The 11,027-nt window shown below is 47.3% G+C and overlaps 1 protein-coding gene across 1 annotated transcript in view; it reads left to right on the top strand.

The window, feature by feature from the left end:
* Window positions 1–6,808: 6,808 nt before the first annotated feature.
* The window catches only part of LOC119337302 (proteasome subunit alpha type-7-A), a 4,894-nt gene continuing 675 nt past the window's right edge, over window positions 6,809–11,027 (top strand). Inside the window, exons 1-2 of the mRNA XM_037609413.1 lie at window positions 6,809–7,054; window positions 7,162–7,576. Of these exons, the coding sequence (XP_037465310.1) occupies window positions 6,882–7,054; window positions 7,162–7,576 (588 nt within the window). The 5' untranslated portion in view covers window positions 6,809–6,881. The remainder of the gene's footprint in view (window positions 7,055–7,161; window positions 7,577–11,027) is intronic.

The raw sequence follows: 11,027 nt of genomic DNA, 5'->3' as shown, positions 1-11,027 counted from the left end.
AAAAAAAGAGATAATTACGCCTTGGAGCCAGGCAGGTGGCCTCACATGCCCTCATCGTCAGTTACAGAAGCGGTGTTTTTTTTCTGGTAGACTGTTCGGTTGTTTACGTGGAACTGAGAAAAATGATTGGACGGTAACTGCTGATATGGCATGTAGGCTGATGTGGATAGGTTGCATGTCAAGAGAAATCATATAGTGGGGATGAACTATTTAGGTATTATAGATATGTCTTCATCTTCGTTGCAGGGGCTGGCATACCAGAACAACAAGCTGGCCCTGAGAACTCAAAGTTGCATGAACAACTTGAGGCCCCACGGCGGGCCAATGGGAATTTGGAGCGTGCGTGTGTTGAAGATATGTCTTAGTGACAATCATGTATGATGATATTTTCTAAATGTGTTTATGAATAATTATAGTCCTTGGACATTATTCATGATGTGTATCTACAAGTATGTGACTTGTTTGTGAGACTATGCATTGTATGATCACTGTCATAAATGGTCCCTAGTCTCTTCGGTAATGAGGACGAGACCCTTGAGATGGAGCTCCGAAATCGCAATGAGTTTTGCAAGAAGTCTGATGAGGACGTTGTGTAGCATCAAAACTCGCTGTTCGACACATCTGCCCAACTCAGGCAGGCGCAAGAGCACCACGCGCATATGGAGGTTGTCGCAAGACGTATGCATATGCGGCTTCATTCTTGTATAGTTTGCGGAGCTTGTGTGTCCCTATTTTTTTCATTTTTGTCGCAGTGCCTCTCTCGGAGATTGCCGTGGAGGACGCTAAGGAGCTGCTTCTGGAGTTGGCGATGCTGGCATAGAAGATGCGGGTTTCCGTTGCACTGCGGATGGGAATCTTTGGTATGAGGAACCAACGCTTCTTTGGGACCTGGACGGAGTTCTCGCGCAGCTCCAGGTTGATTTCAATTTGGGTCGGACTAGTAGTTTCAGGTGAGAAGTGCAGTCTTCGTCCTCGGGGACTTGAAACTGAATTAGAGTCTAGACCGGATCAAACGAGTTCACGTGCTCGAAATCCATACTGTATTCTTTTAGAGCCTCTTTGATTCACATGATTCTAAAAATACAGCAAGAAAACACATATGATTGAAATGCCATTTTCATCTCAATCCTAGATAATTTGAATTGTTTGATTGCATCATATCATGGAAAAATAAAGGAGTTCTTTCAAAGAGTTTTGAGTGGATGCTAGAAACCCAATAGGAAGTGGTTAAGGAAATCTTAGAAAAATTTCCTATAAAATTTAATTCAATCATATGAAACAAACACAAACGTAGGATTTTTTTAAAGGATTCTAATCCTCTAAATTTCTATGAAAATAATCAAAGGACCTTGGAGGAATAAGTCTTGCCTATGTAGTTTACCTTCTTCTCACTCAAGAAAGGACAGAACAGAACAGAGTCTCAGTGGCCGTGCCGGAGTGCGTAAGTAAACAACACTAGTAAAATGCCCGTGCGTTGCTACGGGCTATACTGTATATAAATGAATCAGACAAATTATTGATATTGAAGCTTATTTCTCTCTCATACACCAACCTCAAGATCGACGGCAGGTTCCCGTGATCTAGTGTAGCATAAACATGGCCATATTGGAGGGCTATACTGTATATAATAAAGGATGTGTTTTCACTGTATGTATGATACACTTTATGATACACTGTATGAAAAATGTAACAATGCGACAGTCCAGGCTCCCACAAATCCAGACCGTATTTGAGAGAAAAATGTCTAAACTATGAACCCTGTTATCTCCAATACGCATACCCAACATAAAAACTCCACCCCATGACACACCCTTATGTTTTCCTGTCGGACCCTCTCCTTCCGCTCGGTTTTCGCCGTAGTGAGACATTTCTCGCTGGAGCCCTCTCCTTTCAAACGGGTTGACGCCCACCTCACCTTCACCATCACGGCCTTTCTCCTTCACACCATACTTCCCCACGAAGGGATAGCATTTAGACGTCGAAAAAAATCGATGGCGAGGGAGTCATGGAGGAGGGGTAGAGAACGAAGCGGTGAAAGCCAAAAAAACCTGCGTACAATGTTCGCTCCGCCTGGGTCATAGAGGAGTCCCCCTGGTAGAGGAGTTTGGGGAGAAGAGGACGGCGATGCGAGGACACGTCGGGAGGATCGCAAGGAAGGCACGCTTGTACAGGAGATCAGGGAGAAGAGGACGGCAGCGCGAGGGCGTCAGGATTATTGCGAGGAGGGCAGGCGATGGGAGGATTGCGTTCACATACACGTTAATGGGCCAGCCCAATGCTGTGATGTGATGATGTCACAGATGGGCGAAAGATAGGAGTGGTGGGATGAGGTGGAGTGAGGCGAGACTACCAACTAAGACATTAGTAGTAGAGATTACTGAGAGTTGGTATAACATACATAATCCTTATGGAAAATGTTAGGTTGAATCTTTGAGTAAGTGAATCTATCTTGTAAACTCCATTGTAGACCATGCATACACATTATTCTCCAGAAGAACTGATGCAGATTATTTGAAGGAGCTTGATATCCCATAGACCATAGTCCTCGTGTAGTCTTATATTGAAAGATACAGGTATGTAAGACAGTTAGCTTGGAATGAAATAGATAATTAAATGGAAAAGAGAAGAACTGAAATGAGGTAGAACTTCCAGTAGGGTCACATTTCATTACTCAGACTAACCAAGAGTTTCAGAACCGAGTTCTTGGAGCTCTTTGTCTTTGAGGTCATCATTCTTTATAATCTAAAACGTGAACATTTGGTTGGTAAAGAACATTACATGTTAAATATGACATGTTATAGCAAGCCTAATATCAGGACCACCTCTCATGGGCACAATCAACTCCCTAAATCCTCTTTTTTTATCAGATGCATAATGCACATCACTTATCGAGGAAGATTTTAGCCTCTTCAATATAACAATCGCCATCCCTTGTCAAAGCTCACACCAAAATAACTGCACGTGTAATCATTCTGCCCTTTGATTGATAGACTGACAATAAGTACATAAAAGATATGAGCTACTCACATTCAAACTTCTTCCTCAAGCTCGTTGATGGTCATGCCCCTTCAACATGTTCACACATAGTGCGTCAAAAAATAATATTCCTCCAACCAGCCCATACAGAATGCCTCAAATTGGCATGATAAAACAAATCCAGATTGCATTATTCATTAAAATGATAAAAAAATAAAAACATCTCAAACCAATATGTATGTAGAACCTGAAATTATATCTTATGTATCAAAACGACTATACAACCTTTCAAAAAGCGAAGGAGGACCATACATAATACAATACTCCTTTCCAGCGTTTTATGTCGCCCGCCTCCCAATGCATCCCTGGTCATCTCCATGGCCTACAGGAGGCGCTTCACCTACAATAGAATTTCGAGATAGGAATCCCTTCTTCACCTACAGCAAAATTTCGAGATCCCAACACTATTAGGCTAATACAAAGATCCATGAGAAGTGTGAACGCACCAACGTCTCCGGGTATGCATGGACCGTACGGGTAACTGATTTGGGAAACGTAGGCGGCGATGCTGGCATGGCCGATGGCACATGATGCATCTATAGTGAGACCGGCGGCGGCCAGCAGCACCGTGGTGGCCCAATTCGATAAGCCCGGCGGTCGAGTACCTGGAAGGCCAGTAGCCCACGCCCACTACGTTGGCAAAGTAGCTCGGGATGGCAGCAGGGAATCACTGGGTCACTCGTGTCAGTGACCTCGAGGCACCGTTGGCGAGAAGGGGAGCATGTTTCCACTATCGCAGATCTCCTATGCGACATCAATGGTTGACAGCATCGGTCTCTCTCGATGGACCGGATCTTCCCTGTCGCGGTATTCGGGGGAGAGGGGGTAGGCAGTGCCAAACAGTGGAGGGAGAGGCTTGACCTGGCAGGTTCTTGAGCGGTTTGACAGTTCTTTTTTTTCAAGGATAGATGAATGCCCTTGCGTTGCTATGGGACATCCAAGATACTAATAACAATTTTATCCCAGTTCTAGACTTCTAATGTCTATGAAAGAAGAAAATCTTGACTGGAACACAAAATGGCAACAATAAGAAAAAGTTATCACCGGAGCAATGCAGTTAAGAGTTCCGGATGCCTTTCAGAAAGAAGTGACATATATTAGCATATTTTATCAGAACAATTCAATCTGCAAATTAGCAAACATGGACATTCCAGTCCATAGTAGTACGAAAAAGGTGAAAAACAAGTGAACTGTGACACAATGTAATAGCTGAATCAACAAGGACATGTTAGAATGCGAACATATTGGAGATGAGAATTCCACTGACCTCTTGTTGGACTCTTCAAATCAGATCACTGATGGCGCTTCCAGCAGCGAGGCTTCCCCACGTCAAGGCATCTTTCTGGCTATTGTAGCTTTGGAGGATTATGCTATCAGTAGATAATCTACCAGGACCTAAGGCTTCTCCATCCGGTCACGGCTGCAGCCACGTCCACATCGCCGTGGATGCTCCACCATATCCGCCTGGACGAGCGCAGGCTCTTCATCACCAACCTCTTGTTTAGCCACGATGCCACGGTGGCCACCAGGCGGCTTGAAGGCACAAACGGCATGCTTGAGCATACATCGCGATGTTGGGGGCCACACCCGACAATGACACCATGCAACGCGTCATGGCGGCGTTCATGGAGGCGTTGGCGCGATGCTAGCTCCTGGCATGGGCTGGCCTGTGCAGGGCACTGCTCCTACCCCGTGCGGTGCCCACGCCACCATCGCACCCTATACCATGCAATCAAATTGGCAGATAGAGTGCAAAATAATGGAACAAAATTGACAGAAAGATGAACAATGTGCAAGTAGCAACCTCAAAATACGAGGACTACTCATATTGAAGTTTCAGAAGAGTTGATCTCAGAAAACTTCAATTGAACGCAAGGCCGAGTAGCAATGTACCCGGATCAGCAGCCTGATTTTTAGATGGTGTAGCTGGCAAATCTTCAAATCTAGTCCCCAAGAAGGAAATCAAGAGCAGATCATGAAGTTAATATACAGAGCTTCCAGAAATCACACATTCACCTACATCCAAAATGAAGCCTCCACCTGCCAAAATCACATGCCTAGTTCTTATAGTGTCCCAAAGGCAGTATGTAAGGCAGCGGAATGGATGATCAAATCATAAAACACAATCTAGTATTTACCAGCGATTCAGTATCCTGCACGTCGGACTGGATCTCAGAGAGCCTCTGCTCCATCTTGTCTGCTTAGATCTCACCATGTAAGACAAAACCAACAACAGCGAATAGAAATAGGCACGAGAAGAGAGGGTGGCGATCTTGGCGAAGACCTCGCAGACGCAGAGTCGTAGTACTGGCACTCGTAGCCCTGGAACACCTCGTTGCTTATGATTGCTCCTCTTGATCGCCTTTCATGGCATGTATTAAAGATAAATGGTAGCTAACCAGACCTGGCCGCTGCCACCGCCGAGAGGAGGTTGAGTAGTCAGCCATTTTGCGTAGGTGAAAGTTGCTATGTACGTTCTTGATCCATCGCCCGCTGTCCAGGATCGACCCATGCACTTGAGACAATACTGGGCATGCATCGAAGCAGACTTCATGGCTATGTCCCGGATCCACCGCCCCCTGTCCTGCTTGACCCATCCACAGGAATCAACACCGAACACACTGGCTCGTCGTCGATGCCGACGTGCTGTTTCATTGCAAGGTCAAGGGGGCCACGGAAGGGCCGCACTAGTGCATGTGCTATGCGCTACTCGCTAGCGGCGTCAACTGGGAAGGGGCGGCTAGGGTTTGAACAGGGAGGAGGAGAGACGACTTGCGTGGATTTTTCGTTGCTTGCGTGCGTGGGTATATGCCGGTTTTGCTGGTTCTTTCGCCGGATCGCATGGGGGTGGGACCACGTAATTAAGAAGAACGAATCACGTTTGGGGTGGAACGTACGCAGGAAAAACCAACAGCGCACGGGAGGAAGGCTCGACGAAGTAAGATGGGAAACGGAACACTGCGTTTTTTAGGTATTATTATTATTATTATTATTATTATTATTAGAGAATTAGAGATTAGAGATAGAGATTAGAGATTATTTGTTTCCTAAAAATCTATTATTTGTTTCCTAAAGCAAATTGCATTAATGAGAGAGATCCATTGATTTGGCTATGATAGGAAAGAATCTATTATTTGTTTGCTAAAGCAAATTGCATTAATGGGAGAGATCCGTTGATTTGGCTAAGGTAAGAAAGAATCTATTATTTGTTTCCTAAAGCAAATTGCATTAATGAGAGAGATCCGTTGATTTGGCTAAGGTAGGAAAGAATCTATTATTTGTTTGCTAAAGCAAATTGCATTAATGGGAGAGATCCGTTGATTTGGCTAAGGTAGGAAAGAATCTATTTTTTGTTTCCTAAAACAAATTGCATTAATGAGAGAGATTCGTTGATTTGGCTAAGGTAGGAAAGAAACTATTAGTTGTTTCCTAAAGCAAATTGCATTAATGAGAGAGATTCATTGATTTGGCTAAGGTAGGAAAGTTAAATCCGTGATCTTTTGTCATTAGGAAAGTGTTGAAAATAAACCGTACCGGACTACCAACTCCTCCATTAGGTTTTTTTCGCTGGTTAATTTTCGTAGGTTTTTTTGCTGGATTATCTTGAGTGCGATCGGAGGTTAGGCCCAGGAATGCGTGGGGCGGGTGGGCGCTTCGGTACGCGGTTTTTTCGGTTCGTGGCGGCTCAGTGTGAGGTGGGACGAGGTACAAAAAAAACCCATAAAAGATGGGACGAATAAAAACCTGGAAGCGAGACTACCAACTGCTCTATCAAAAGTAGAGATACGCACCGGAACTCCCAAAGCGAAAGCCTCTCTCACCGGCGACGACACGCACCAGCACCGATGGCCCGCTACGACCGAGCGATCACCGTCTTCTCCCCCGACGGCCACCTCTTCCAGGTTGAGTACGCCCTCGAGGCCGTCCGCAAGGGCAACGCCGCCGTCGGCGTCCGAGGCGTCGACACCGTCGTCCTCGGTGTCGAGAAGAAGTCCACCCCCAAGCTCCAAGACTCCAGGTAGGCGACCTAACCCGCCCGTTCCTTCCTCCCCGCGCGTGCGCCGCGGGATCGACCGGATCTCGTGGTTTTCTAACCGGAAATCCCCCCTCCCTCGAATTTCCCAGGTCCGTGCGCAAGATCGCGAGCCTGGACACCCACATCGCGTTGGCCTGCGCGGGTCTGAAGGCGGACGCGCGCGTGCTCATCAACCGGGCGCGCGTCGAGTGCCAGAGCCACCGCCTCACCGTCGAGGACCCCGTCACTGTCGAGTACATCACGCGCTACATCGCCGGCCTGCAGCAGAAGTACACGCAGAGCGGAGGGGTGCGCCCGTTCGGGCTCTCCACGCTCATAGTTGGCTTCGACCCCTATACTGAGAAGCCTGCGCTGTACCAGACCGACCCCTCCGGCACCTTCTCCGCCTGGAAGGCCAACGCCACCGGCCGCAACTCCAACTCCATGCGCGAGTTCCTTGAGAAGAATTACAAGGAGACGTCCGGCAAGGAGACCATCAAGCTTACCATCCGAGCCCTCCTTGAGGTATACTACCTCACAACATATTATCCTATCCGACCAGGAGGTAGAATCATACTGGCATTTTATTGTATTTTTGTTAAATGTGCGAGAAGCAGAATACCAATAATTAAAAAAAAGGGCAGCCCGGTGCATGTAGCTCCCGCTTGCGCAGGGTCCGGGGAAGGGTCCGACCACTTTGGGTCTATAGTACGCAGCCTTTCCCTACATTTCTGTAAGAGGCTGTTTCCAGGACTTGAACCCGTGACCTCTTGGTCACAAGGCAGCAGCTTTACCACTGCGCCAAGGCTCCCCTTCTAGGGAAGGGTCCGACCACTTTGGGTCTATAGTACGCAGCCTTTCCCTACATTTCTGTAAGAGGCTGTTTCCAGGACTTGAACCCATGACCTCATGGTCACAAGGCAGCAGCTTTACCACTGCGCCAAGGCTCCCCTTCTCAGAATACCAATAATTGTGTCAATCAAAAAACTGGTAATGGCTCATCTGAGGACAGATGCTCCAAGACATGCCAAATGGATTATGGAGAGTAATTAGCATAGGAGAAGGACACACTGTCAAAAAAATAACCTAAGCATATGAGAAGGACACATTTTCATTCTTTTGAATGATAATATGTCAATTGACTGATTAATTGCCGCACCATGTGGTGCTGACAATGGAACTTAGCTGCCCTTACTCAAGGTGTCAGTGGAATGCTCATGTCTAGAGTTTCTGTGTGTTCTTTTGTTTTATCAACAAACGAAGTGCTTGGTGTTAAGTCATGTTTTACTGGTTATAGAACTCACTTTTAATACAAACTTAGGTCAGTTTCCTGATGCTTGTTGCATTCAAAATATTATATCAGTAACTGCTCATGTGAAGACAGATGTTCTAACATATGACAAATGGGGGAGGTTTTTTTTTAATTCTTTCAAGTGATTATATGCCAATTGACTGATCTAATTGGAATGCTCATGTCTAGAGTTTATGTGCATTCTCTTTGCTCAGCCAGCAAAGTGCTTGTTTGCATTCTCTTTGCTCAGCCAGCAAAGTGCTTGTTTGCATTCTCTTTGCTCAGCCAGCAAAGTGCTTGTTCTTAGTCATGGTTTACTTGTTATAAAGCTCACTTTAGTACAAAGCTAGATCAAGTTCCTATATCTGTTTTTATCGACTGCATTCAAATCGCAACAAAACTAAAATTGAGTGAGATAGGAGTGATTCTTGTGTGTGCCTGCCACTTTAGGGTGGTACTTGTTCGTCTGTACTAATGAGAGTACATGCTCATAGGCGTCATCTGTTGTTTTGCTCCTGCAGTCCCAGCAATAAATTCATTTGCAATGCCAATTTCATCTGCACTTGTATGTTATTGCAAGTACTCCCTCTGAGTGACCTAAAACGTCTTATAAAAGTTTAAAGAGGGACTATTTGAGTATAATTTTCTTTCAAAAGTCGGTTCTGTCATGTCAATAGTCTAAGAATCTACAACCGGACGCCCCATATCCGCCCCAAATGCCCGGTCGGCTTGCCCGGTCACTGCCTGGACAGAAAGAAGCCACACCAGCCTCCTCAAACGCAGCCCAAACGTCCGGGCTGTCCGGTAACCCCCATACCCAGCCCATATGTGGGGCAGATAGGGAAAGGCCTGGACGCGTCTGGACACTGCCGCCATGTCGGACCGGCCCACTATGGCCCATGCAGTCCCCACCCTTGTCCCCACAAATACCCCAGCCGGACGACCGAACCCTAGTCAAACCTCACTCTCTTGACCACTCCTCTCCACTGCTGTCATCTTCCCTTCCTCTCTCTGCCCTATCCCCTCCCCTTCGCCATGGCTGGGAACGGATCCGGCAGCGATTCCGACTAGATCGACTAGGCGGCGCTCGCCGTGGACTCCTCGAGCTCGTCCACGCCGGACGACGAGGAGCTAGCACTCCGCATTGCCCTCCGCCACTCGCGGATGGACCGGGGCGGGAGCTCCTCCTCGCTGGCGGCCCGGGTGGGCAGCTGCAGCTCCGCTCCAGCCTACGGCCGCACGATGCGGTCCATGCCTTCCCCGGTTAGACGTTATGGCGGTCAGTGGCGCCGGCACCGCCGGCAGCTGCTCCTTCCGGGCGGCGCTGGCTGCTCGTGCTTGCAAGGCAGTTGGAGTCTGAGGGTCGCGCGTATCACTGCAGAGGGCAGCGCACGCCACTTCCATCCGCTCTGTCTGTGGATCCTGCAGATCTACGCCAGAGCCGCTACGGCCCGCCAGCAACGACGACGAGACCCTCCCCGATGCCATCCGCCGCTCGTACACCTCGGCAAAGATGGACGCCCGTCGACGGCGCTGCAAAAATGTGGTGGTGTTCCGTATCGGGCTCAAGGAGTCCGAGAGGTTGGTCAGGCAGAGACCGGCGGCTTCTGCCGCTGCATGGCTCGTGAGGGAGCAGCCCCGCGCCGCCCGTCGCATGGCGTTGATCATCTCCTCCTCCTCGGACAGTGGCACGACTGACGACGACGCTCCATCCGCCGCCAACGCCTATGCCTATCTACGCCGGATTGCTATGTTTATATGTTCTATATGATGATCTATGTAGTTTGCATGCTTTTGTATGGATTTGGGAACAGACAAATCGGGTGTGTGGTTGTGTACTGGGGCAAATGCGGGCTGCTCGGTCACTTTCCGCGGATGTGCCCGGATACGTCCGCAGGCGTATAGGGCCGCAAATTAGGGAACCACCGTTGTAGATGCTCTAATACTTGTGTTACTTGTGTATGTCAAATTTTGAAAACTTGGCTGTGCTTTGCCAATTTCATTGTTGCTTTTGTATAGCATACTGAGCATGTAACTGTGTTGACTCTGTATTGTTGCTTTTGTACTTGTGCATCGTTGCACATTGTGTAACTGGCATGCTTTGTGACTCATTTAGTGAAAGAAAGCTACTCCCTCTGTTCTACTGGAGTATAATATAAGATGTTGTTACGACTAATGTACTCATATATTGGTTCTCATAACATCTTACATTATGGTACTGAGGGAGTATTACTTCTTGGCTGGCAGAGGTTACCCAGAAGTACTGTAGCGCATATAAGATGTAGTATAACTGTGTGGTCTTTGTAGTATCTTTGGAGGCAAATGAATATCTGCCATCCCAAATATATGTACCGGAGAGCTGGCATTTTACATCTCAGATAATGGACAGAGATAATATGTCTGGGTCGGCCATGCCTGTTGCTGTGTTGCCCCAGACCTGTGACCAAAAATCCATGTAAATCCTCAGTGGGAAGGCAAATATTACATGAGAATACAGTGTTTAACCTGGATTAGCCCTAGGCTTTTGCTGGCTCTGCCTAGCATGTTAACACTACAATTGACACAATTAATCCCATGTTTAAATGCATATCCTCTTGTATCGTCAGACTAAATCTTTGGTTTGTCTTCTATTGATAATTGTCTCTGACACTGATTTGATCCCCCCCCCCCCCTCTCTGTAGGTTG

The sequence above is a fragment of the Triticum dicoccoides genome, chromosome 7B (genome assembly GCF_002162155.2).
Source record: "Triticum dicoccoides isolate Atlit2015 ecotype Zavitan chromosome 7B, WEW_v2.0, whole genome shotgun sequence".
Classification (NCBI taxonomy): domain Eukaryota; kingdom Viridiplantae; phylum Streptophyta; class Magnoliopsida; order Poales; family Poaceae; genus Triticum; species Triticum dicoccoides.
This window is presented reverse-complemented; position numbering and strand designations above follow the sequence as displayed.